Source organism: Caloenas nicobarica, chromosome 24, assembly GCF_036013445.1.
Source record: "Caloenas nicobarica isolate bCalNic1 chromosome 24, bCalNic1.hap1, whole genome shotgun sequence".
NCBI classification, from domain to species: Eukaryota; Metazoa; Chordata; class Aves; order Columbiformes; family Columbidae; genus Caloenas; species Caloenas nicobarica.
Genome location: NC_088268.1, coordinates 6,346,603 through 6,373,590, shown reverse-complemented (window position 1 = coordinate 6,373,590; position 26,988 = coordinate 6,346,603). Strand labels below are relative to the sequence as shown.

Genomic DNA, 26,988 nt, shown 5'->3' with positions numbered 1-26,988 from the left:
TCGGGTGGATTCGGCTTTTGGCTGGCCTCGTTCCTTCGCTCCCCGCCGACTGCCCCGGTAACGGTCGCTGGGAGTTTAAATGTGCCGGGGCTAGGCCGGGCCGCCGGGACACGCACTGAGGCGGGGCCGGGGCCGCCCCGCTCCGGGCTCGGCGAGGAGGAGGAGGAGGAGGCGGAGGCCGGGGAGAGCAGGATGACGGTGCTGCAGGAACCCGTCCAGGTACCGACCCCTGGGCGGCACGGGCTCGGGCTCGCTGTGCGCTCAGGCCCCAAGGCCCGGCCCGGCCTGGCGGGGTGAGCCGGACCCGCCGCGCCGGCCACTTCCCGGAGAGGCCTCCCCGTCGCCGGGCCCTCTCCCGTGGTGGGGGGTGCCGCTCCACTCGAGCCGGTCCCGAGGGGGCTGCGGGCCCCGGGCGCCCGGTCCGCTGGCGGGAGCAGGCCCGGGCCGCGGGGCGTTGCGGCCGCTTTCCGCCGCCAGCCCGGGCTGCTCAGCCCTGCCCGCTGCGAGCCCGGGGCGTTGCTGGGCTTCCTCGCTCCCTCGCGTGCGTCCCCTCCCCGTCCCCTGCACCTCTAGGACGAGCTGCCCTCGCCCTTTCTGCCGCTGCTGGGCCCCCGCCCGGGAGCAGCGGCCTCCCCGCAGGAGGGGTCGGTCTCCGGCGGCACCGCAGCTGAGTCGGCTTCCAGAAAAGGCCCTTTCGGCTCAGCCCCCTGGATCCCCAGGAGACCTGTTGATACCTCTCCATCTCGCTTACCTTTCTGCATTTGCTGATATTTCGTTTTTAAATGCTCGTAGCGTGCTCGACTCTGTACGTGTTGCGCAAGTGAAGGGCAGTGCTTCTTCCCAAGGAGTCAGTACCTTCAGATTGATGGGAGACCTAGGAAAGAACATAATGTAAATTTCAAGTTTTTACCGTATTTTAGTCTCACTGCAATTACCCTGATGGGCTTCCTGCTCTCGTTCTCAGGCTTCCGATCCAAAAGGCATGATTCACAGGATTAAGAGTTGCATCTTCTTTCTACCTTTCCCGTATGCCCGCTAGTCCAACGATTCTGAAATCTTTGTTAATCGGTCTTCTTATTCATGTTCCTTTTTTTTACTAGCTTTTCAACAGGGTGTTTGGTTTGTGTGTTTTTCTAGTTATGCTAGGAACCTCTCGCTGTGTCTTGGTAGTACGTTATTGTGTTCCGTAATGGATGCAGTGAAAATTCTTCCTTTTGGCTCTCCTCTTTTTAACGAAAAGGTAGGAGGGGAAGAAAGACTTCTCCTGTGGGAGACCAGCCTGCTGCCTTGGCCCCGTCTGTCCAAGGCGGTGGCAGTGATGGCACTCTTGCAGACCAGGGGTTTGTGTCCTCGTTGCCACCGTTTCGTTCGTCTGCTCTGAGAGCAAGGGTCAGTGTGGTGCCGGAAGTGCGTTCAGCCGCCCGGTCCCTCTTCTGCAGTGGTTGTACAGATGCCATTGATATTACCCTTGGAGCTGGACTGGTGTTTTGTACTGGTTGGGTATTCTAAGAAAACGTGGGATTACAATAGAAAAGGAAGCAAGAATGCATTGCAGAGTGAATGGCAGGAAGCAATATTTTATGTTTCCAGTGCTGTGCTAGTTAAACTAACCAAGTGGAAAATGTTTGCTATTCTGAGAGTTCCCTGGCAGAAGTATGCAAGCTTATTTTTGTTTTTCAGAAAGGTAAAGACGTCTCTAATGTCGTTCTCCATTCTCAATCTCTTATCAGCTTGGGTGTTTTTATAGGGCTTTGCTATGCTGAATAAATCCATTTAGATTCTGTCTGTTTTCAAGTGCCAAATAATTCCTCGATCGGTGGTTCTGCTGTTGCTTGCATTGCTCCTGTTCCTTGCTTACAGCAATATGTGTGAGTTTAGGATTTATTTGTTGTGGCCTTGGACATACTGTCGCTTTTACTGGCAAGGAAGTCACCAGTGCACCATCCTAAATGAGGTCGGTGTTTGAGTTCTGGCTGGATCTTTGTACTGTAAGCAGTGGTGTGGAGATGGGACTGCCGTACTACAGGAGCTTTCCCAACCAGCTCACGCTTATTTTCTCAGTAGTATAATATGTCCACAGAGTGGTCTCCGTTCTCCGTTTTGCAGTGCATGTCTGCAAGAAGCGTATTGCGTTTCTGAATGCCCATTTTAGCTGGAGTCCACGTACTTAGCTCTGGTTTTCTGATTTTTTTTTTATTTGTTTTTATGATATGGTTGGGAAAGTTGACACTACTTCTCATTTTTGTCATTGCAGACTTTTTTCCCTTCTGTTTTTTGGTTCTCTTGCAACCTTTCACATGTCTACGGGGCTTAGCGTTCCAGGGAAAATTTGTCATCTTTACAGTCGCGGTATGCAAAGCATGACAGATAAATAACGGAATCTGTGTGTGTACATTGCCTTATAAATGTTGGATTTTAATTATGTGAAATTAATATCCCAAAAGGCATCCCGTCCAGTGGTTATTTTATAGACTTTAAAAATCTCTCAAGATGAACAAAAGTACCAGAGCTTATGTAGAAAACAGGCCTCTACTGTCCTTCCTGATGCGGCCAATTTAAAACTCTTCGGCTCAAACACAAAGCTTCGTATCCCGAGAAACAGACTGGATGCCTTCCAATTATTTCCGGAAAATGTCTCAGAAACAAAAAGAAAGCTTTCCTTGCGATTTAGCTGTTCAAGGTGATCATCTGCTGTGACCCACTTGAATGGTGCCTGAACTCCCAAGGCTGAAAACTTGCCGTACCAATTGCTGGTTATTTAATGGGCAGAATTAGCATAACAGGGAAATGTAGCGCAGCTTGTCACAGAATACTCTCCTTCCCTCTGCCCACCCTGAAATCACGATAGAAACTGCGTAGCGTGTCAATAGCCTACAAAGATTTGAAAAATAACTTCCAAGGCTATACAGCTGTCAGAGGAGAACGCTTATCTTTTAAGAGCTCTTTGGCTTGGGTGTTAAGTGACACTTGCACAATGCACAGGATTTTCTGCATAGAAGATGGACCTGTCTAAATCTCCTGTTATTTTCTTGCTTTCCTCTCCAAGGATGTTTTGCTGGAGAGCTGTGGCTGGTGTGGTAGTTTTGGAATTCCTTGTTCACTTTGCATTTGCAAATCAATGTGCATTTAAAATAACCTGGCGATTTAGCTGGTCTGCAAGTATGTTTGAATAAAACTTTGAAAAGCTTCAATCTTCCCTCCTCTCCGTGTTTGTAGCTCTGAGAATAGACATTGCGACCGCAGTATCTCAACTGCTTTACGCATCTGCGAGAAGGCTGCTTTTTGGGTCTCAGTTGACAAGTTCCACGTAAAATTTGAAAACTACCATGGGGAGGAAGCTAAGACTGCGTTTGGATTGTGTTTGTGGTTGTACCGCGTTGTCCTACCCTGAGGTATATTGGGATGAAATATTAGATAAGCGCTTCAGACCGCTCTTCTGTTGTGGTTTACCAGTTGTCATCTGCCACTAGTGCTATGTAGATACATTGAGCTTCTACTAGAAGAAACTAAATTACTTCTCTGTAAAGAGACTGATGTTTCTGTCCAAAGTGTGCTTCCTAAAAGGTGCGTGGGAAATACTTTTTGGTAGTTTGAGACACGGTTGTAGTTCAGACATCCGTTCTCATAGGAAATTGTTGCTGCGGCTGATTCCCTGCCACCTTCGTCTCCTCCTCTCGCTCTTTTAGGACTGTGTGCAAGGATCCCATTTTCAGTGTCTGTCTGTTGAAGGCGTGAGTGCAACTTGCACCTTTTGGGTTGCAAAATAGCAATTAATACGTGACAGGGCTTCTAGCAGCCGTTTGCTTTCTCTGGAACTCTGCTCAGCAACGATTGTTATTTGAGCCCGTATGTAGTGTAACTTTTGTAATGTGGCTGTGCTATAGCCAAAAATCTTTTGTGTGCCTCTCTGTCAAGATTGTTTCGGGCAACTTGCTCCTGTTTGAGAAGTCAAATGACATTGATTTCATCACCACCATCACCCCCGTACCTTTGTTTCGTAATCATGCCGAGGTAACATCTCTGTAGAGACAGTATTTTTAACCCGAGAATGGCACAACTCGCATAGGTTAATCTGAATGGCGTTCCTTACTTAGAAAAGGGAGAGCTGCTTCTGAGAGCAAGAGGAAAAATTCCACTCTGAAGTGTGGAATACATCCAGAGAGCAATAATAAGGTGTTTGTATTATAATAAAGTAGGAGAATTTGTTTTTAAATACTTGCACACAAACTTAAAAGCACCTGTTGAATCCTTAAGCATATTGTTGGGACCTACAGACAGAAGAAAATAGTATCTCTGCCGAGATTTTGTGTATAATATTCTATATAGTAATTGGAAACTCTGGTATGTACTGTTCATGGAGACTGTGCAGGCTTCCCATGAAGAGAACTTGCACATTTTTCACACCCTGAGTTTATCAAGTTTGCGTTGGAAGAAGCAGCATATGGTACGTGTAACTCTGTTTGAATTGTTTTTTCGGATTAAATTGGAACTTGCCTTTCCTACTGGGAAACAGCGCCATTACAGGGTGCTATTTCTATAGCTCTGGAAGAGTCCTTTTAGTTTCGGAGTGTCTGTTAGGTATCGGAAGATGATTCCGTTTCTCTGTTTGCTGATGAACATTGGAGAAAAACTAGACTGCAGCAGCTTGAGTTCATAGGTTCAGAACCTGTTTGGATCAGTAATAACAAAACTACTGCCAAACAGCTGTTTGCTACTTGTGGGAGAACTGCTTTGGCTCTGGAGCACGGCTGCTGGATGGGAAGGAGCGGCGGTCCGGGCAGCGACCCTCCGAGCACAGATCCCCGAGCGCGCACGCTGCTGGCTGTCACGGGCGGGAGACCAGGCTGAATAGATCTGAAAAGGAATGGTTTTTCCCATCCTACCCCTCTTACAGACAACAGAAGGTCTTTATTCTGAACTGAAGAAAATTGGCTGAGTTGTGTTTGTAAAGTGGCTTTTGCTGGACAGCTCTGGCTTGCAGTTCAGCCAATGGTCGTGGCAGCGCAAGAGATTATGACGGCTGCTTTAGTGGTGTGCACAGTTAGTACTCCTATGTGCACGTTTCATTTGTGTTTCACTGGACTGGTGCAGTCTTTTGATACATATACAACTATTGGCACTCAGCTCTTGAGTTTGCTGTTCATGAAAAAGGAAGATGGTGCCCTGAGGCAGGGAGCGGGTTTTGACCAAGTATGGGTATAGGAACAAAATGGAGAAGTACGTTGCCTTCAAATATCTGTACATATCGGTTTGTCCATCTCATTTGCATTCATTCTTGTGTGATACCTTGCAATCCTAATTAGTGGCAGTAAAGAAGTGACCGATGAGCAAAGACCCAGACAAAACAGCGCAACAAAAAGCTGTCGATTGTGTTCATCTTGGTGCTTAGGAGAACGCTCGTATCTCTTCGAGGAAATGCCGTATACCTAGAAAACTTAATCAACAGCAGTCTTACATTGACAGCCTCAAATGCTAATGTGACCTCTGGTCCTGTTGGGTTTTGGTTTGTCCCATCTCAAGATGAGAGAGTTTAAATGAGTTTATGCATAATACCATTACAAAAGTTAAGCACCCTTGCGTTTTCCAACCTCCCTGGGCGCAGCTACGAGCAAAATGAAAGATCTAGTAACCAGTTGGAGGATGGCTTTTTTCCTTATCTTTACTTAATGTGTTATTGTCTGGTGGCAGTTTGCAATAATTCGTGCTCAGTTATGCGCAAAGCTAAAACTCATTAACAAGTGGAAGTACTCTGTTATTTTAGTGCACGTTGGCTGAGGTTTATCGGTGGTTGTGCACGGTAACTAGTGAGCAATATTCTTAGATTGGTTCATGACTTCAGTGCTAACGTGGGGTTTTTTTAAGTCTCCTTACTAATAGTTGAGACAACTAAAACTTGGCCCGCATGTTTATCCTTTTCCATTTTTCTTATGTCTCCAGTAAAAAAAAAAAAAAAGCTTTGCTTTTTGACAGTAAGAGCTAATGAGTGTACCTTTTTTTAAAGCTTCTCTCTAAATTTAGATTATTTTTTTGTCTTGCAGGCTGCTATATGGCAAGCACTTAACCACTATGCTTACCGCGATGCAGTGTTCCTTGCAGAAAGATTATATGCCGAAGGTATGTACTTTGCAAATATGAAGTTGATGCTTTTTTCAATTTTGATTTAGGATTTTTGAGCCTCTGGTCCTGCTTTGTTTTACTCCTGTTGTGATAATGAAGCTTAAATTTCTGCTTGGGGAAAGCAGAAGAAAGCGTTGCACTTAGATTGGAAAACCAAATCGTGTAACAGCAGCAGTGTTGTGCTGCAGTAAAATCTCCTTAAGCTCAGTGTCATGTTTACAGTGATCTATTGTATGGGGTCAAATGGGAGGGTGGTTTTTTTTAACAACCTCGAGCATTGTGTGTCTTCCAAGCGCACTCAAGGACAGATGCAGCAAACAAATTCCACAAATAGTCTTGATATTGAAAGCTGTCTTTGATAATAATGCTGTTCAGATATGTTAATTGGTGTGAAAAAAGAAAAGCGTATCGAAGCTGAGACAATGAAAGTCAGAAGAATCAGAACGTATGGAACAGATATCTCCAGTTGAATTCCTTCTGTCAAAATGGTAAACAATCAACTGTGTGTTTTGTTGTGTGTTTTTTTTTTTTTTACTTATTTTTTAATTTTTTAGTACATTCGGAAGAAGCACTGTTTTTACTGGCAACGTGTTACTACCGCTCAGGAAAGGCCTATAAAGCATACAGGCTCCTCAAGGGACACAGCTGTACAACCCCACAGTGTAAATACCTGCTTGCAAAATGTTGTGTTGACCTCAGCAAGTACGTAAATCCTTTATGTTCTGTCCGGGATTACAAATGATCTTTTTCTTTAGATTTGTATTTGAAATATGTCATACTGCATAAACTAGTATTTCGTTGGTCCTTCATCCCTAAAGATTGTAAGTTCAATTCATTTTGCTTGCAGATATGGACATAACAAACATTAGTGCGTGTTGCAGAAGCCTCTAAAAGGTATTGAATAACTTACAAAGGAGCTGTCAAGCAGTGTAGGGGGAGAAAGCACTGGTGAAATGACTCAAGGAGACCTCTCTGGGAAGTGTTTGTTTTGGTTTTGTGTTTCTCTGGTTCTTTGCTTATTTCATTGTTTCCATTATGAATTTAATGGATGCGCCACGTCTCTCGAACAGTAAGCTTGCTCCTCTTACCCAGTTAGCGGCAATGGGTGGCAGCCAGAAATCTGGTTTTAAAAACCCACAACAAGCCCACCTCGAGTCCACACCAGAGAATGCAGTGTTCGACATCAAAGTTGACCTTGACAGGGACATAGCGGTGTCGAGGTATCTTCCTGGTTTTCTGGAGTCTTAACAGCAAGAGTATAAATTGAAAATGCTCAAGCTACAGACTCTAATGCCCCGAGAGTTTGTTAGTGAGAGCATTTCACTTCTATTAATATGTAGACCTTTCAGGCTGTTGCAGCTCAAAAGTAGGAAATTATGTCTAGCCGAGGTGTGGAATGGAGAGGATGAAGCACTAAGGAAGGCAAAAAACCCTAGTTCAAGAAACTTTAAATACTGTGGGGGTTCTTTACAGAAGTTTAAATGTCTCTCTACAAAACACTTCGTGGTTACGTGTTGTGGCTGCTTTTTTGGGGGTTTTTTTGAGTGGCCCTCTTTCAATGACCAAAAAAAAAGATTAATTTCTTTAGACTGGGTAATGCAATGTGTAGAGTTTCACACAGTATTATGAGATATTTTGCAGGATTTGTGATCCTACCCACATGTAACCAAAATGCAAGTCTCTCCAGAGGCAGCAGGGGAAGCTCCTTGTCTTTGTTTTCTTTAGTAGTTGAGTCCTTTGGCATCTTTAGAGTAGCGAGGATGTCTCGACTTGTGTCTTCTGACACTCTTTTAACACTTTTGGAGCTATTAGGATAGAGGTTTCTTTGCATCTTCTGTCGAAAGGGAAATCGTGTTAATACTCTGCTTGGAAAGGTCCCAGTGGAATAAATTTGAAGCGAATTGTTCCCTCCCCTGCCTTTTCAGAGTCTGGTGTGTGCATCTCATACATCAACTTCTGAACTGATTTCAGTTAGATGGGATTTCTGTTACAGTTGTATGAGCTCATTTATATAGATGTACCTTGTTTTTTTGTGGGGATGGTCTCTACTGACAGAAGCATCTTCCTACAAGTATGAATTTTTTGCGGTGGCGAGAAGAGGTGATTTGTTTATGGAAGTGTCAGAAGAATGCCTCCCATCCCCAGAAGTTGTTTCAAGGAATTTTAAAGCCTAATAGTGAGTGACCCATTCCACTGAGCGGTACTGCTCACTGCAGGTGTAGTAGATGCAAACTCCTTTTGAGCCCGTCTTGCCAGAAAGCAAGGCAATAAAATCCGAAGCCTGTAACATACCCCAGTATTTGATCCTATCCGAATGCGTGGAGCCTTACGGACTGCATTTCTTAGTTGGGAAACAAAGCCAAACTAAGCGCTGTCTTAGCTCGTTACCAGGTAAAGCACCTTCAAAAAATGAAGTGTCTAGAAGACTTTCTCGTCCTTCATTTAGTATTCTACCTAAGATTAGGCCCCTCTGGAAGAGTCATGTTGTATTACGTGTCTCTGGTTTTGGAGTGGTGCTGGGTTTTGTGTTTGGTTTGTTTTTCTTCCCTGCCAGTAGAGATGTTTGTATTCAGAGTCCTGCATAGCTCTGTGTTGCTAGAGGAATCCATCTTTTACTTAAAATTCATTTGCAGGAGGTAGTTTGTATGTGGTTTGAAACTTGTGAAAGCCGACAGCGGATTTCTGTTTTTGTTTGCAGCAGGGTGAAAACGCTGGACTACCAATACTGTGAGCCTTGTAACCCCCTTTAAACCTCTTGTTTTTTAAAAAGGCTTGCAGAAGGAGAGCAGATCTTATCTGGTGGAGTGTTGAATAAACAGAAAGGCCATGATGACATTGTTATGGAGTTTGGTGACTCTGCATGCTTTACACTCTCCTTGCTGGGACATGTCTACTGGTAAAGTTGCTTTTTAATTTTGTCTAATAAAGCTGGGTTTTTTTATTTGACCAAGCTCCATTTTAGTCAAATTTTTAGTCGCCACAGGGTGCACCTGGCTCTGGGTTACATGGCCTGCACAATTTGGAGTATGATAGATACAAGTAGATAGTTGTGGAAGCCATCTAACTCATGAATGCAAAAATGGTTTGTCTTTCAGGCAGAGCTTCTGACTGAATGAAAATACAAATTCCTCTTTTCTAGGTGGTTAAGCACGTAATCTGAGACTTGGGTTGGTTTGGTTTTTTTGTTTGGTGGTTTTTGTTTTGTTTTCGTTTTAATACTGTTGGGTTTCTTCTGTATTCTTCCCTAAGAGAAACTCTCAAGGCCTGTTTCTCAGTGTTGCCATCTTGATTTCTCTCTATCTGTTTTACCAATGCGTAGCTATAACCTTCAAATGAAAGTTCTGAGGAATGACAGTCAGAATAACTTTACTAATGTAAGTGTGTTGCTTTTGCCAAGAAACATGTCAGTAAACGCGAACAGATGGAATAGGAATAGTGGGGTTCTTGCGTTCTTCCCTAATATACCTGTTCTCAAAAAAAAAAAAAAAAAAAAAATTCGGAAGCGGCTTATCTTTGTGGCCAGGTACTGACGTGTTTAGTTTAGCATTTAATTTGTATACAAAAATGTTATTCTTAGATACTTAAAATGGCTGGAAGGCTAGCCATCTAGTTGCTGTTTTGCAATAACAAAAAAAGCTGTTGCGATGAACAGCATTTTTCTAAAACAAAAGTTCTCAAGCCGTACTAGTGCTTATGTAACTTTCTTTGACGACTGTGTCTAAGTAACTTTCATCTGTGTCTAAATATGTCAAATAACTTCAAAAGAACTCAGTATTACTGTGTGGCTTAAATCATGAGGAATGTTGCTGTGACTCTCAACGTGGTGGTGGTGTTGTTGTTCGACTCCTCTCCTGGAAAGTTATCTTGAACACGAGTGCTGTTCTTCAGTTTCCCTGTGAACTGTTGCATTCTCTTCACAGCAAGACAGACCGGCTTGCCAAAGGATCAGAATGTTACCAAAAGAGCCTTAGTTTAAATCCTTTCCTCTGGTCCCCTTTTGAATCACTATGTGAAATAGGTAAGTCTGCAGAACTGTTTCACTAGTGAAGATGTTTTCTGCGTTTCTGGTTGTGTCAAGTTTTCTGATTTGCCGTCACCGTGTGGCGAGGTTTATTTTACTCCTCGTCCAGAACGAGTAAGGAAGATGCCAGCGAAATTCTTTGGAGTGGTTTTCTGAGAAATAATGCATTTAAAATACTTGGCCGGTGTTTAGAGCTTTTGTCTTGTCCTCTGCTATATTCACTATTTGCACAGTTTGCTTTAGCAATACCACATTTTCCAACCTGCACATAGTAGACTCTTAAAAACTATGCTTCTGAGAATTACTTAAAAGCAAGTCTCTCTTTCTATTAAAACTGATCGTCCAGGGTTTTGTAGTGGAAGAACAGTTCTGATTTACTGTAAGGGGTTTTAAAACAATAAAATAAGAATGCACCCCTTTTAAAGGACTTTGTCCCCTGTCCTCCTTTTTTCAGCCTGAATATTCAGGGAATAACTCTATTTAAATCTCCTTTCAATCTTCCAGGTGAAAAACCAGATCCTGACCAAGCGTTTAAATTAACATCGTTACAGAACTTTAGCAGCTGTCTGCCTAACACTTGCACAACATTGGTACCTAGTCACAACATATCCCATAGACAGCCCGAGACTGTCCTTATGGAAACGCCACAAGACACAATTGTGAGTTGCTAAAATATTTGTTTAAAGCAGTCTTTCCGGCTTAACTGAAAAATGCTGGTTAGAAACTACCCTGTGCAGGTATCTAACAGCCGCCTTCCATTTTTTCAGGAGTTGAACAGAATCAACCTTGAGTCCTCCAATTCAAAATATTCCTCTTTGAACACGGATTCTTCTGTGTCTTACATTGACTCGGCTGTAATATCACCTGATGCTGTCCCTCTTGGGTCGGGAACTGCCATTTTGTCTAAACAGGCTCAAAATAAACCAAAAACGGGGCGGAGTTTACTGGGGGGGCCTGCGGCTTTGAGCCCACTGACTCCAAGGTGAGTTCTTGAGACAGACAATTGCTGCTGCAGCTGTGCCTGGTGATAGTGTTTGTCGTTTGAAACAGGAGGGGTGTCTGGCGCTGTACAGCAGACTCCGACGTGTGTGTGAGAGTGTATTATAAATAATGCTGCGAAAGCCGAACAACCTCAGTAACTGCCCTAGTGTTAATTTCTTCTGTTTTTTAAAAAAATGCGGTTGGTGTTTTCGATTAGAAGAGAGGAACTCTCGATTCGGTGTATTGCTTATTGCAATGTTCGCACTGGGAGGCCCTTTAAAGGGATACATTTCTGCTCTGAAAGAAACTCTTGAGAGCATTCTTTGAAGAATCACGCTATTTTAAAGAGCATGTATGTATATGCTGTGTCCTATATGCCATCTTATTTAAATAGCCTTATGTTACAAGCTGTTAATATTTGGATGGTCTGTGTCTAATAGTTATTATGCAGGCAAAGAAAATTCTGTATCAGGAATATTTTGTAATAGAATATCTTCTATAGATGAGGATAGAAAGATATTACAAAGTTAACACTATTTCGGAGCCACTTCACTGGTTTCAGTTGATCGTCTGGGTCTCTGTCTTAAGCGCAGACTCGGGCCAGCTCTCGTCGTTGGTCTAATACTCAGACTTTGACCCTTCCTCTTTATTTTGTTCTCAGCTTTGGAATTTTGCCACTAGAAGCCCCGAGCCCTGGAGATGGATCGTATTTGCAAAACTACACAAACTCTTCCTCCGTAATTGATGTGCCATCCACAGGAGCGCCTCCAAAGAAGGTATCTTGCCTTCTAGAATGTGATTGGTGTTCTGTGAGTTTGACATTGCGTTGTACTCTTAAAGAATCCATAATACAGATTAAAAAAGCATTGCACGTGAACTGAATTGGACTGACAGTGAGGAGAACCTGACTTACCTGCCGTTTACAAAATTTGTTTTGAATAACAGTTTGAGAGTGGGACTGATTTCAGTCTCCTTTAGTTGTGGAAATGGTTTGAGTTTATTAAGTGAGAATAAACAGTGTAAATTTTGCTAATCCGTGCGTATGCTTTCTGCCCGGATGTGTCTGTGCTACTACCTAAATACAACTATATAACACATTTTAATAAACAGCTTGGGGTTCTGATGCGTGCTTTGTCCAATGCAAATAATTACTTGGCCAGTTTCACTTCTGCTCTTCAAATTACTGACTCAGAAAAGATTTAGTATAGCTGTGGCTAGAATGTGTGTGACTTAACGGAGGCAGTTTCCTAGGAAACACTTGCAGAAATGAAGGAAACATCAGGATGGATCCAAAGGCTTCCTGTCTGAGTGGGCCGGCGTGCTTGCTGGGTGCCTGAACTGTCCTCTGATACCAAAGAGACTGAGAAGGGGAGGACGGGACATTAGAAGTCAAATAATGCGTGAACTGGTGCTGCTCGTGCTGTGAGTGGTCCCACTTGCCAAGTTCTGGTGTCTTCAGGAATGTCTTGTCCAAACAGCCGTCACAGAGTTGAATGTTTCTGTCCCTGGAGTGGGCAGAAAGGCAGAGTTTAAGCTTTCCTTAAAAGGCAGGGAGGGCAGGACCTGTTCTGAATCTTTTACAGAAAGTCTACATGTCAGGCAATGAATTTCTATCTGAACTGGTTTGTTGGGTCTCAGATCCACAGTCAAGTTATCACATCTGGAGATGTGTGAAGATGTAAGACAATGTTTTGGTGCTAAGTCAGATCACATGTCTGTAATCTGTGGCAAATAAAAGCTACAAAAGATGTGCTTGTGCACACAAAGCATTGCTCGACTCAAGTGACGAGCAGCAACTTGCTGCTTGGTGTTAACTTGACTGTAGGTGTCTATATGTTAATGTTCTATGCTGCACAATGCAGGTCCCTCTTTGAAGAAGCAGTTTATTTCTATATCTGCTCCCAAGGCTTCTGCAGTAGTTATCTAACTTGTGAGATACCGATTTATGCTATGAACGGGTATGCTAAACCGGGGAGTGACGGGCTCGGGTGTTGTACAGTGAGTACCTCGATAAAGTGGTATTAATGGTGAATGGCTTCTGGATGTGATTGTCGTATAATAAGTCAAGAATCTTTTTCATGCCCTGGTTATTTTCTTGTACAACTTTGTGGAGAAGGAACTTTAAAACCAGCATCTTGTAATTCCCTTTATTCCTGCACAAATATCCTAATCTCTAGTTTCTTGCCACTAGATGGAGATTTTATGTCTTTAAAATAATGTGCATAAAGTTGGTGAACTCTGTGTTGTTGGCATTTTAACAGGTAGAATGAAAAATCCTTTTGACGGGTCCTCCTTGGGGTGGGGTGGAACCCTCACCCTTTATTGAAAGAATACATATTTATCCTCCTTTGTGCAGTGTTTGATAGGCAGAAGGGTTTTGGTTTGATATAGCAGAGATTGAGACTTCTTAGTGACATAATAACAAACCTGTAGAAACTTTGTGTTATACAGACTGTCAGCAGGATGAGCCAAGCTGGAACAAAATCTGTCTTCTCACAGAGCGGGAATAGCCGGGAAGTCACTCCGGTTCTTGTTGCACAAACGCAGAGCTCTGGCCCGCAGACAAGGTAGGGCAAAAGTAATCATCTCGGTATTACCTTTCGCATCTCCTTTCTTGAAGGAACTTTGGCACTTTATTTGCCCAACTTGTACGAATGTTCCCGCAGAATTCCTCTTTGCGTGAGGAAAAAGTTGGAGTTTTTTTGTTGGGCAAAATAACTCCAACATAAAAGCAGGAAGCTTGCGCGTGGTCGTTGGTCTTTCTGTTTTAAATCTCCTTTGCCGCTAGACCATTTCATCAGTAAATGAGAAAGTAGCCGGAAAGAAATTCCGCTTGTGTTCTTGACGTGCAACAATTAGATTTATTTGTTGTTTTTGAGGGGAATGTCTGTGCTATAGAACTTGAGCATTTTTTGTTTAAAACACAGATAAAAGCTGTCTTTATTAAAAATGGAGCAAAGGACTTTAATTTTTTAATGTGTCGTTTGCTTTCAGTACAACACCTCAGGTACTGAGCCCAACAATTGCTGCCCCACCAAATGCACTGCCTCGAAGAAGCTCTCGCCTATTTACTAGCGATAGCTCTACAACAAAGGTAACAAACTTCATGCATTTTGGAAACTTGTGGGTTTCCTACCTCGTGCCACTGTACTAAATAATAACTTCCCCATATGTATATCAATTCTAGCAGCGAAGGAGCAGGTCCTGTAAGGAGCAGAACATATGAATGTACAAAACGAGTCATGATGCCGTGTTATTTTTTAAGCTGTCAAGTACCCGATTAAAATAGCAGGAAGAAGAGTATCATGGACAAAAACAGAGATACGTGCTGGGTAGACAAACGCGGTAGTGCTGCTAGCTGTCAACCCGTTTGATAAGGAGGTTGTGTTGCTCAGATATATTTATTGAAGAATTCGTTTTAAGCAGATACTACTTTTTCCACCCACCCCACCCCCCCCCCGAACAAAGTTATTTTCATATCAGTTTTCTGCTCTTCAAACAATGGAGCAGAACACCGAAGCTCAAATACTTATGAACTGTAGTTAGGTGATATGAATAATTTGCGTTTAAAAATGAGCTACTAAACATATTCAGTTAGGTTACTGAGTGTGTAAAAGCCAAACAGCTGGGCATCATTGTTAAGGCTGCCAAGAAGCATACGTACCATTTTATACAATTCACTTTCGTGTTAATTTACCTGAATTTAAAACGCTTTTATATGTAACTCTTGTTCTTCTTAATTGCAGGAAAATAGCAAAAAATTAAAAATGAAGTTCCCACCTAAGATTCCAAACAGAAAAACAAAAAGTAAAACAAATAAGGGAGGAATAACTCAACCGAACTTAAATGACAGTTTGGAAATTACCAAACTGGACTCTTCCATCATTTCAGAAGGGAAAATTTCCACTGTTGCGCCACAGATCCAGGCTTTTACTCTACAGAAGGCTGCAGCAGGTCTGTTTGAATGCTCTTGGACTGTAGTAAAGCTGTCATATATATGCATTTTAGGGTTGAGTGGAAAAAAGTTTCGCTCCGGTGTTTTCTTTCTTTCTTGTTTCAGTTAACCTGCAGCTATCACCTCTGTATAAAGACATGGAATTCACTGTCTTCCAGTTGACTTACAAAGAACGTGTAAAAAGTGGCTAGTTGTAAGCAGATGTATCTTGTAGGCTCTGGTCCTTATTAACGATTAAAATATTTTCAGGCAAGATCCTTGGAAACAGATTCAAAGGAGCTATGAGTAACCCAGTCATCTTCCCTCAAAATCAGGTTTATGTAGTCTGTTCTTCCTTCATATTTCCCGTTTGTTTAAAAACAAGTCTTTATTCAGACTGTCAGAAACTCGCAGACAAACTGCTGAATTCCTCTTTTTTTGGCTTGATAGTGTTTCCAGGCAGCAAGATGTATCCATGGATACCAGACGTGTGGAAATTGTGTTCAAACCTAACGAAATGTTTGAATAGCTGCTGCAAATGCAGAACTCCAGTTGCCCTGGACTTGAGAGTTTCTCTGTTCCTGAGTGTTCTGTTGCTGGCTAAAGAAGTCGTTACTATCTGACTTCCATTACAAAGGTTGATGTTTAGAATATTATGCCCAAGTTCAGAGTGCGTAAGCCTGTGTTTGAAAGCTCCTGAAAGTGTTTCGTAAGCAAATTAGGAGTAGTGGCTGCCATAATGAAGAGTTTGTGGGATTACCAGTTTCAAGTAAATAAGTCTCAGCTATCTTTTTTCCACTTTTATTTATTGTATTTTTCTCCTAGAAGGTTTGATGAGCCTTCTCCGTGACATGGGGAAAGGTTATTTAGCCTTGTGTTCATACAACTGCAAAGAAGCGATAAATATTTTAAGCCATTTACCATCCCACCACTACAATACTGGCTGGGTGCTGTGCCAAATTGGGAGAGCTTACTTCGAACTTGCAGAATATATGCAGGTAGGAACTGCGCGGTGGGTTCTTACTCTTTTCGCTTTTGTGTTGCGTAGCTGGAATGGATTTAGGTCTCGAATCTGTATTAATAGTTATTGGGCTTTCCTGAAGAGGCCGAGTTACACTTTTGATTGCTTTTAATGTTATTTCCTTGCGCATCCGGCCACCGGGGTCTCCCTGTCTTCACCCACAGCTGTGCTGATGCAGTTGTTTGTACCGCAACGTTGTAAATTAGATCACTGAAACAATTCTCGCCCTTTTTAGTTAGCGTGGATCACATCAATGACCTAGTTTCCTTTGCAGCCTTGGAAATGACAGTATTGGCACAGCTAAGATGATGTCAAACCGCTTCAGAAACAGAAGCGAGTGGTTAAGGATAACCCAGCAGTTTAACTCTCCTTGTCACTGTTGTCCTGATAGCTGATGCGCCCGTTTCCTCAGAAGTGTTTTAAAACACTTTTTGACAGATTGTGTGCAGTAGGTTTCAGAAGTGTTTTTTAAATTGAACATGCGGTCTGATTAGAGATGGAGCACATTGTGCTGCTTAATAGTTTATTTTGCAAACCGAGGCTACAGACCTTAATGACTTCCTAAAGCCAATCTTCCCTTGTTGCCGCTTTGAGTGTTGTAATCTGGAACTTCAGTTTATGAAATGTAGATATCGACATCAGAAAGGCTTCATTAGTCAGCTGTTGATAAGAAGCGTAGCGGTCTCCGATGAAAGTAAAGCATGTGTGTGTTGTCACATGCTTGTGCGTGCCCCCGTCCCTGTATTTGTTCACTGCAGTGATTATTATGCACAGTGTCTGGAGGGGCGTAGCACTTGGTATGAATGCGATACCTGTCATCTGTTAGAATGGCTAATAATCATAACCGGCCCATAAAAGTATGCTACTCTATTCCTGATTTTGCACACTTTTTCCGCCCCCGCCCCCCCACCCCCTTGCGCGCTGTGATAGAAGCAGTGCTGTGGTCTGAGCCAGCAGTAGGGAGGGCTGGCTGCCTTTCTGCTTGCCGTAACTATATTGGAGTATGGTTGCTTCCTTGGCTTGAAAGGGAACTTACAGGGCTTGTAGCTCGGCATGGTACTTACAAAGCAAAGAGAATGCTCCCTCTGGACATAGGAGGCTTTTAATCTTGACCCGTGTGCTCTGCTTTGATGGGTAGATTTTTGTTTTAACTTCTGTTCTTAGGCTGAGAGAATATTTTCAGAAGTAAGGAGGATTGAAAACTACAGAGTGGAAGGCATGGAGATCTATTCGACTACGCTGTGGCATCTGCAGAAAGATGTTGCTCTTTCGGTTCTTTCAAAGGATTTGACGGACATGGATAAAAACTCACCGGAGGTACAAAATGCTGTGGTGTTGAATGAGAAGAGGGCAACTGCGTGTAGCAAAATCAATGATTCAGAACAAAGCTCTGAGCTCTAATCTAGTTTGAGTGTATTCCCTGTGACAACTGCATGGCAAAACTAGAGAGGGAGGTGGCAGGATTGTCTGTTGAACTGATGATGCCTGAAGCGGCTTCTTGGAGTTAGAATATCAGCTTACGTGGAAGAGGTTGAAACCTTTCTTCTGTTAACAGTTATTTAAGTTTGCATTGGCACCATTCATTCAGGAAGATCACGGGTTAGTCAGTCACTCCTACTGCTGCCAGCATGCAAAGATGAGGAATGTTTTTTCCTGTATCACTGGCACTTAAAACATATTTGCTCTAGAACGTTATTTTCAGGCATGTTGCACATTTTTATGCTAAAGTCTATTAAACTGCAGAGTGTATGGTAATATGAAATCATGATATGCAAAAAGCCAGGCATTTTTTAATGGGTGCCACAATAAAAGTAGTAAATGTATGCGTTTATAAATGTGTTCTTAACAGAACTGAGAACTGTAGATTGTACTGAACGTTTTTTTTTGTTGTCGTTGTTGGAGGAGGGAATCCTGTTTGTGTTGTCTTGCTAGCTTGTCTAACACTGGAAAAATTGAAACCGATGAAGCAGTTTTTAATCATAGTAATACAGCCCGGAGAGAATAGGGCGCAGATTCTAATACAAGGAGTGGAGAACGGTTTTGTGATTTGGCAGCGATGCTAAAAGATTGGGAAAGCAAGGGACCCTGGGCTGTGATGCTTTACAATCTCAACGCTCGTTGCTGAGCAGGAGGGAAAGCAGCAGAGGTTGCTGCTAAAGTTGTTGCGTTGCAGATTTCCAGATTTGTCATTTGGAGGGAACTGAGGAGTGAAATAAATAGCTACGGTGTTTTATTTCCAGCCTTTTCAACAGCTTCAAAAGCTTTAGTCATTGGTCAAAGTATCTAATCAGCACAAACTTGAGTGTCCTTAGGTTCTCCAGTTCTGTATTTCAGCTTGTCTAGGTATAAGGGGTATTTGAGCCTATCTGCCTCTTGGGAGTGAGACTTAAATGTTGCTTTTTTTTTTTTTTTTAATCTAGGAGGAAGTTATATATAATCATGTAAATCAGTTCGGCTCCAATTTAGTCACTCTGAGTTGTAAAAAGTGTGCTAATTTTGCAATGCTGTTTTCACTAGGCGTGGTGTGCTGCAGGAAACTGTTTCAGCTTGCAACGAGAGCATGACATTGCAATCAAGTTCTTCCAGAGGGCCATTCAAGTTGATCCAAACTATGCTTATGCCTACACCCTGTTGGGGCATGAATTTGTGTTAACAGAAGAACTAGACAAAGCATTAGCTTGTTTTAGAAATGCAATTAGAGTCAACTCTAGACACTATAATGCATGGTAAGTTTTGCTTTGTCCCCCTCCTTTTGCACGTGATACGGAACTCCTTTTGGAGAAATGTCCTCTGGATGCTGCCGCTGCTATCGAGCAGAGCTATTTCTGCAGAAGACGTGGGCCTCGTGTCTTTATTCGACAGTTATTTCCACAAGGCCAGCAAAAAATTGGAGCTTTTTTGGTTTCCACAGATCCCTGCTGTAGTACACCAGCTGTTTTGTTCTGTGTAGCGCTCCTCATCCTTCTATTCGATTATTCTTCAGCTGCAGTTGGAATGATGAGATCTGCCCCTTTTTATACCTTAAGATACAGTCGGTTTCTTGCAGCTTTTTCTGTAGGAAAAATATACAAAGTACTAAAAGTTCTGCTAATGCAAGTCACTTAGTCCTGAGAAACTCTTTTGTGATTTTTGCTTTGTCACTGTTTAGCCAGTCTTCCTGTGTATCAAATATCAATTATTCAAACTACTCGACTGAGGGGGAGGTGGGGGGGAAGAAAATTTTAGACATAGCTCTTTCCCACAATAAATTGTTTCCCAGCCCGGGTGGGGTTGGCAAACCTGTAGACTGTTTCTTCCAGGTCGCATTCACTGATAAAGACTAGTTTGATTAGAATACAGTCTTACTTAAAATAACTGTGTTTCTACTTGCAGGTATGGATTGGGAATGATTTATTACAAACAGGAAAAATTCAGTCTAGCGGAAATGCATTTCCAGAAAGCACTTGATATCAATCCTCAGAGCTCAGTCTTACTGTGTCACATCGGGGTAGTAAGTAGATGGCACTTTAACTCTATCTTTGTTGTGGTTTTATCTGCTTCTGTACTTTATTTGCAGTAGAAAAGTAATTCTAAGTGTTTTTTAACAAAAAAGCCTAACAAGTTCAGAATACCTATTGGAGGATCTTAAGTGCCATATGAATTATTATTAATCGATTAATTCCGATACGGAATTAATGGGTCAGAAAAGAAACCCTCCTCTCTTTCCAAACTACTCTTAGCCGATGGTGGAATTATGCTATCAGGTCATGTTTGTGAGTCGGCCTAACTAGTAGTGGTGAGAAAATCAAGCCTGTGTGCAGATACTCCCGTGAACAGAGTAGAGGGGTTTTTATACTTGATACATAAGAAATGAAGTGGTTTTTAATTGCCGTTGCATGCACTTGCACCAGCACTTCCAGTTCTATAAAATGCTAAGGCACCCATCTTGCCTTTCGGGGTGTGATATTTTTGTCCTGGCTTTATGTCCGCGTTTCCCTCGTTCCGGTCACTTGCAGATGTGACAAACTTATTTCTTAGGCCGCTTTACGCCAAGCAAAGTTTAAGTAGCAGGCAGCTACTTCAACTAGCATTGATTTGATTAATTTCATGGGGCTGTTTGAAAAGTTGGTCAATTATCCGTCTGCCACTGCGGTCCTTAAGCTGTAGCCTCCCTCCAGCCGGGACTTGCTTACAAAGTCGGGCGGCAGTCCTCAGGTATTTGCGATGGTGAGTTAAGGCTGCATAAGCGTGGTGCATGGTTACCTGCTGATGTTCATTTGCCTTCTACGTGTCAGCAAAGCTGTGTCAAGTTGTACGGGGATAGTGGCTGCTTTTCGCTGATATATAAAGAAAGGCATTGTGTTTGCTCCTGGCCGAAGGTTAAATAATTTCTGTTAAGCCACTGGGAGGGGTAGACAAGGCAAGGTGACGTTTTCTTCCTGTAAGAAAGCTTGTTAAGACTTGGTCTAGAATTGGACAATTTTTTTTAAGGAACAGATTGTAAGTAAATGTAGTCAAATGGATTCGTCCTTGTCTGGCGGCTGAGCTGTTGTTTTCGTTTTTAAAGTTGTTCTCTTTTTCTGTGGTAGGTCCAGCATGCACTGAAAAAATCAGAGAAGGCTTTGGATACTTTAAACAAAGCTATTAACATTGACCCCAAGAACCCGCTATGCAAATTCCATAGAGCTTCTGTATTGTTTGCAAATGAAAAATACAAGGTAAGATTTGGTATAAGTAGACAACCTTAAGTTACCTTTAAATTGCTGCAGCTAGGAATGGGAATGCACTGGAAGCCAAATGTTTGCAAACTACGACTGGGTAGCACCAGGGCTTGCGGGAAGAGCCTGGGACGCTGGCCTGTCTTGTGGAGGCCGCCATGAAGCGTTTGCTTTGACAAGTGCCGCCTTTGCCGAGGAAACTGTGTTAAATTTTTGATTGCTATAAAATCTAGGGCTAACAGGTGATGCTTTTAAAGTTGTTGTTTTAGTCCGACCCTGGAAAGAGAAAGAAGCGGAAATTATTGCAGCTCTCACCAATATGTGGCTGTATTAAGGAGAGTTTATACTAAACTACTAAAAAAAGTCTCAGCAAACTGCCTCATAACCAATTACAGCAATGAGAACGAGCTATTTCAAAGGCTCTGTTATCGAGTGAGAAATAAGAAGCTGAGCAATTTCGGTCCGATTCGTGCCGACGTGTGCCCCGTTTAGAATGAGTGAAGATCTTTCCGCAGTCTGTCCTTCCAGTGACCGTTGTCCTCTGGCCTGTTGTTCTGGCCACGGAAGACAAGCCACGGTCTGGTTTTTGAAACCTTGCTTCAGAAATGTGTGCGCACACAAACGGAAATCTTTACTTAGCGCTTTTTTTAAAAATTCATAACTGAACCAATTGAACATAAAATGTATTAAGGTTAAAGACTTGATGAAGTGCCTGTTTGTAGATTGCTTCTAAAACTTAAAAGCAGAGGATTAATACAAGAGGAAAAAAGATAAGGCTAATTGCGCGCTATCTTATTGTCTCTGCGCTAGTGAAGGAACTTGTTGACCACTGTGAGGTGATGTTTTAGGAAATAAAACACTTGGATTCTTTTCTTTGAGGTGAGACTTGTAAGACTAAAGTTACGCTGTTCACATAAACTACGTAAAATATATCAACATATCAACTTTCTTAATTTTTCGGATGCTCAGTACGCTAAAGGAAGCGGTCACTGTAAATACGCTGTCAGCTCTTTGTCTGCTACCCTATTATGCCTTGTTGGAGGCGACGAGGACGTTTTATGTCGGAGTTGTTAGTTGTCTTGTAGGAGACCAAAGCCCAATAAACTTGCTCTATTTCTGTAATAATGGGACTATAACATGCTACAACCTTAAAATGAGAAACTAGCAGGAATTCTAGGTGCTTCTCATGAGATTGTACTGTTGTTCTTGATGGAATGTACTGTATGTAAATGCCAAGATTTGGTTTTTTCCACATTAGTACTAAGTCGCAGTTTAGTGATGGCAAAACTGGTTGCCGACTGCTAGCTTGTGCTTCTTAACCTCTTTTTTTTTTTTTCCTTTTCAGTCTGCTTTACAAGAACTTGAGGAACTGAAACAGATTGTACCCAAAGAGTCTCTTGTTTACTTTTTAATAGGAAAGGTTGGTAAAACTTAACTGGGATCATAAGTTCTTTGGTTTCCTTTGTTGCAGAAGTGTACGCCTAGCGAGAAAATTTGATGTCTGTCACCGAGCGGCTTCCATTTGGAGCAGTATTCTAAAAATTCCTGAAGCTTTAGATAAGGCTTGCTGCTCACAGCTTTATTATGTATCGGCTTTTAAATGCGAAAGACAGCAACTTCATGTAAATGTAGCCTTTTATGCTTGTATTTTAGGTTTATAAAAAACTGGGCCAAACACATTTGGCCCTAATGAATTTCTCATGGGCAATGGACTTGGATCCCAAAGGAGCCAATAACCAGATCAAGGAGGCCATCGATAAACGTTACCTTCCAGATGATGAGGAACCCATAACTCAAGAAGAGCAAATCAGTGAATGTTACCCCTACGAATCGGGTTTGTATTTCCAACCCTTTGTCGTTCAAAGTGGTATTTCCGCTTAAGTGCTAGGAAGAATCCCTGGTTTAATAAGTGAAACATGCTCAGCCTTACTGTTTGGCAAGAAAGAACTACAGAGGCTCTTCATTCAGAAGAATTCATTCATGCTTCCTATAGTAACCATGGTATAAAGAACTGTGACATTTCTGTAGAATCTGTAGGTAGAGTAAGACAGAGAGAATGACTACTGTAAATTGGTACAGATCATGATTGTCTAGTAGTATCCTAGGAGAGCCAGATGTTCCCGGAGCTGCAAGTCATCCCTCATGGGAGCAGCAAATCCTTTCAAGGTAACCCAAATGGCAACTGAAAGTATCAGTTTTTTCAAATTGTCTGCTAAACATAAAAGGAAACTTTTAGCAAACATGATGGAAACAGTTTCATTTGAATAAAGAGAAAATAAAACACTCCCATTATGCTACTTGGCAGTAATCCACAAAAAAAAGGAATCGCCCAGGTTTCTGTTCTCTAGCTTTTTATTGTGAGCTTAAATCTGTGAAGGCACGGGTAGCTCTGTGGAGCATGGACAGTCATAAATACAGACCTCTGCAGGCCGAAATAGCGATAGAAAATAAATACCAATAAGCAATTTTTTCCTCCAAAGAAAAAAAATAACAGGTTTGGTGTTCTTATTAATAGATGTGTGCTACTTTCTGTAATTCTAAATCTTCAACTGAAAAAGTTGACATATTTTCCTGCTGTATATCACGTAGATTTTTTTATTGATCCTGTGCACGGTGTGCTTTTTAATACCGGGCACTTATATTGCGCTGCACTTCCTGAGGTAGAAAGTGGTTTTTCTACCCCTGCTGTTGTAGTTGGGCTAATCTAGAACACAGGCTCACCGGGGCTGAGCGTGATTCTGATGAGGAGATGGAGACAGAGTACTTGAACTGCTGAGGAGCAACACCTAAAGAAAAAACCACGAAACTTCAATAAGTGAAAAAAATGTAAAGAAACTAAAACAGAGCGAGGCTGTGTGTAAGCAATTTGGTTTCCCTGGCTGTGCAGATAAACTACAGAACAGTTTCACAGTCTCAGCTGAATAACTCTTTTAGGACATATGAGACAAGCTAAAGTAAATTAAGGTAGTACTGTGGGTGGGAGTGGAATTGGTTTTAATTTATTGGCTAGTGTAAGCCATTTTGTGCGTTAAATTGCCTAGCGTGGGACTGGCCGTGTCCATTGTACAGAAACCTGTAAAGTGTTTGTGTTAAAGCGTTCAAAGGCATCTGTGTTTTTCCACATGAAACAACTTGGGTATTTGGGAACTTACAATGAATATGCCAAATTGTACTATGGAAAACGGGCTCAAATTATGTTCCTGTGTGTGAAGACCAACCGTCCTTAGATATTTACCTTTTGTTCTAGTTTTAACAAGTATAGAAGCTAAATATTAAAGGGTAGCCTTTCGGAACGTACACGTGTGTCTTGTATGCTCTGCACAGCATGCTGTTGTTATTCAAGTAGCAGTAGGAATCTACTTTTCCTGGAAGCTCTAGGCCAGAGTAAATCTTCAGCATCAGAAACGTCTGTCTGCGTTTACTCAAAGGGGTTCTCGCCACATCTCTTACGCAGTATTCTTTGTCATGGCGCAGGGAGTAAGTAGAGGCTGCCTAGCACTACTGATTGAATGTTATTTGATTGTAAATTAAGTGGTCGTGATGCAGTAAGGCACTGGGTAACTGATGTGGGTACTTCAGGGAGCTGATGGTGTCTGAAGGAGTGGGAAGGCTAAACTGCTCCTAAGGCAGTTTTGGAATCCTCCATACTAATGCCTACCTAGCTAGGTGTCAGAGTTCAGATTTTAACAGAAGATGGGGCCAGTACTGTTTAACATCTTCATCAATGACACAGTGGATCGAGTGCACCCTCAGCAAGTCTAGGGATGACACCAAGCTGAGTGGTGCAGGTGACGCTGCTGAGGGATGGGAACCATCCAGAGGGACCTGGACAAGCTCGAGAAGTGGGACCATGAGAACCTCATGAGCTTCAACAAGGCCAAGCGCAGGGTCCTGCACCTGGGTCGGGGCAAGCCCTGGTGTCAATACAGGCTGCAGAGGAAAGGATGGAGAGCAGCCCTGCAGAGGAGGACCCGCGTGTACTGGAAGATCGGACGTGAGCTGGCGATGTGCCGATTGTATCTTGGGCCGCATCCAAGGGAGCGTGGGCAGCAGGTGGAGAGAGGGGATTGTCCCCTCTGCCTCGCTCTGTGAGCCCCCCTGCAGTGCTGGTCCTGCTCTGGGTCCTCAGCACAGGACACACGTGGAGCTGCTGGAGAGGGGCCAGAGGAGCCCCAGAAATGACCCGAGGCTGGAACGGCTCTGCTGGGAGGACAGGCTGAGAGTTGGGGTGTTCAGCTGGAGAAGAGACGCTCCGGGGAGACCCGATTGCGGCCTTTCCGGACCTAAAAGGGGCTGAGAAGAAAGACGAGGACAGACTTTTCAGCAGGGCCTGTCGTGATAGGACAAGGGGTGATTATTTTAAACAAAAGGCGGGAGATCCAGACCAGACGTGAGGAAGGGATTGTCGGCCCTGAGGGTGGTGAGAGCCCGGCCCAGGGTGCCCAGAGAGGTGGTGGCTGAACCATCCCTGGAGACGTCCCAGCCAGGCTGGACGGGGTCTGAGCACCCGGAGCTGGTGCAGATGTCCCTGCTCGTGGCAGGGGGGGAGCTGGGGAGGTCCTTCAACCCAAACCGTTCCCTGATTCTATGGCCGAAGTGACATGTCTTGTTAATATGTAGTTTGTATTAATTCTTTTCTAAATACCTTTGTTTAGACTCCATTAAGCTGGCAGGGGTCAGCCATAAGGAAAAAAAGGAAAAAGCCCTGTGGCTTTAAAGCGTTCTGAGAGGAAGCTCCAACCCATTGCCACTGTCCTTTTGACACGCTGGAGTTGATTGGGCAGGCAATGGTTGTAGAGAAGCAGCCCGGTAATGTCTGACTAGTTTGTATTTCTTTTTCTTCCCAGTTGGCACGGATGAATCCCAAGAGAGCAGCATGACGGATGCAGACGACACACAGCTCCACGCAGTTGAAAGTGATGAATTTTAACCTCCATAAGCCAGTATCTGAGCTTGAGTGTGTGTCTGGTACTTTTGTGTTCTCCCCTTCCTTTGCATCCTGGATCTTCACATCACTGAGCCAGCATTGTCATTATTCTCCACTGACACCATGAGAACACCACTCAAACTGTACACAGAATTAATGGCAGTGCAATATTCAGCTGCTACTGGTCTGACTAGTTGGCTCGTACACATTTATGAAAGTGAGGAGAAAATGCTATTTTTGGACTCGGCTTTGCGGGAAAAATATCATGGAAGAAGGACTCGTGGTTTGCTGTAACGAAGCTGGTAGATGTGGGGATAGTACTAATGAGGCAGTGTCTTGTTCTTTTTCCAGGAATGTGTCTTAGTTTGGTTCTTTCTTGGTAAGCAGAGTGCTGAACCTCATTTCCAAGTTCTTCAAGGACAGCGTTGACAAATTCAGGCCGTTAAAGACTTTCGCATATTGTATTGTAACTTAAATGCCAGGGAATGTAAATGACCTTAAAGCTGCAGTGTCTCCGGTGAACAAACACGATGCGCGTGCTCGGGACTGGGAGCGTGTCAGACAACGTGAAGTGTCCGTGTCCGTGCTCAGGAGTGCAGACTTGCAGGAGTGGAAACCTAGCAGGAGAATCACATTGCAGAATCAAAGCTTTTGTGAAATGCTTTCGTATTCTAACCAAGAATTAATTTATTCACCTAGTTTCTGAAAGGTCAGTGTTTACTTTGTACTTCAAAGAAACAAGTCAGAAACACCTTGCTTCATTTTTCATATACCCCTTGATTTGTTCTTCCCCTTTTAAGAATAAAAATTAATAAAGGGCAAAATCAAGAGAGAGATGTAGATACAACTGTAACGTGAAAACATCAGACCCTTAATCCAGAGCGACCGTGTGTTTCTAAGCAGATAAACTGGGAAGACCGTGGAAGCCTTAAAGCAATCAGAACCTTACAGTCAAATGCATCAAATAACTGTCTAAGATTAGTATCTTTTTAAAAAACTGTTTTGTAAAGTGTGGTCCAAGCAGGATGCAAAAAGGTGCAATTATCTGTGTCTCTTTTTTTTTTTTTTTTTATGCTATTAAGATTTTCACTCTGGGACCGTTTTCCTCTTCTACAGAGGCTGCCTCTATGAAAAGCAAGCTACGCCACGTTAACAAGTCCAGAATTATCTTTCTCTGTAGCAACAATTGGTGCCCTTTATGCAGCGATGATAAAGAAAATGTATGATATAAGCAGTTTTAAAGAGCAATTTATGCATAATAAATTGGGAATGATATAAATTTCATAGCAA

The 26,988-nt window shown here is 42.8% G+C and overlaps 1 protein-coding gene across 4 annotated transcripts; it reads left to right on the top strand.

Annotated features, from left to right (window-relative positions):
- CDC27 (cell division cycle 27) lies at positions 1–26,988 on the top strand. 4 transcript variants are annotated; one of them, XM_065650941.1, is made up of 19 exons: positions 1–219; positions 6,039–6,114; positions 6,672–6,819; positions 8,888–9,013; positions 10,038–10,135; positions 10,643–10,797; positions 10,906–11,120; positions 11,781–11,895; positions 13,571–13,686; positions 14,114–14,213; positions 14,866–15,073; positions 15,882–16,051; positions 17,239–17,391; positions 18,592–18,800; positions 19,447–19,564; positions 20,643–20,771; positions 22,117–22,191; positions 22,425–22,605; positions 25,619–26,988. In XM_065650941.1, the coding sequence occupies exons 1-19, from the start codon at positions 193–195 to the stop codon at positions 25,699–25,701; spliced, it is 2,502 nt and encodes an 833-aa protein (XP_065507013.1). In that variant the 5' UTR covers positions 1–192; the 3' UTR covers positions 25,702–26,988. The 4 variants fall into 4 exon arrangements, with proteins under 4 accessions (XP_065507013.1, XP_065507012.1, XP_065507011.1 ...); XM_065650940.1 differs by having other exon boundaries at positions 15,879–16,051; XM_065650939.1 differs by having other exon boundaries at positions 13,553–13,686.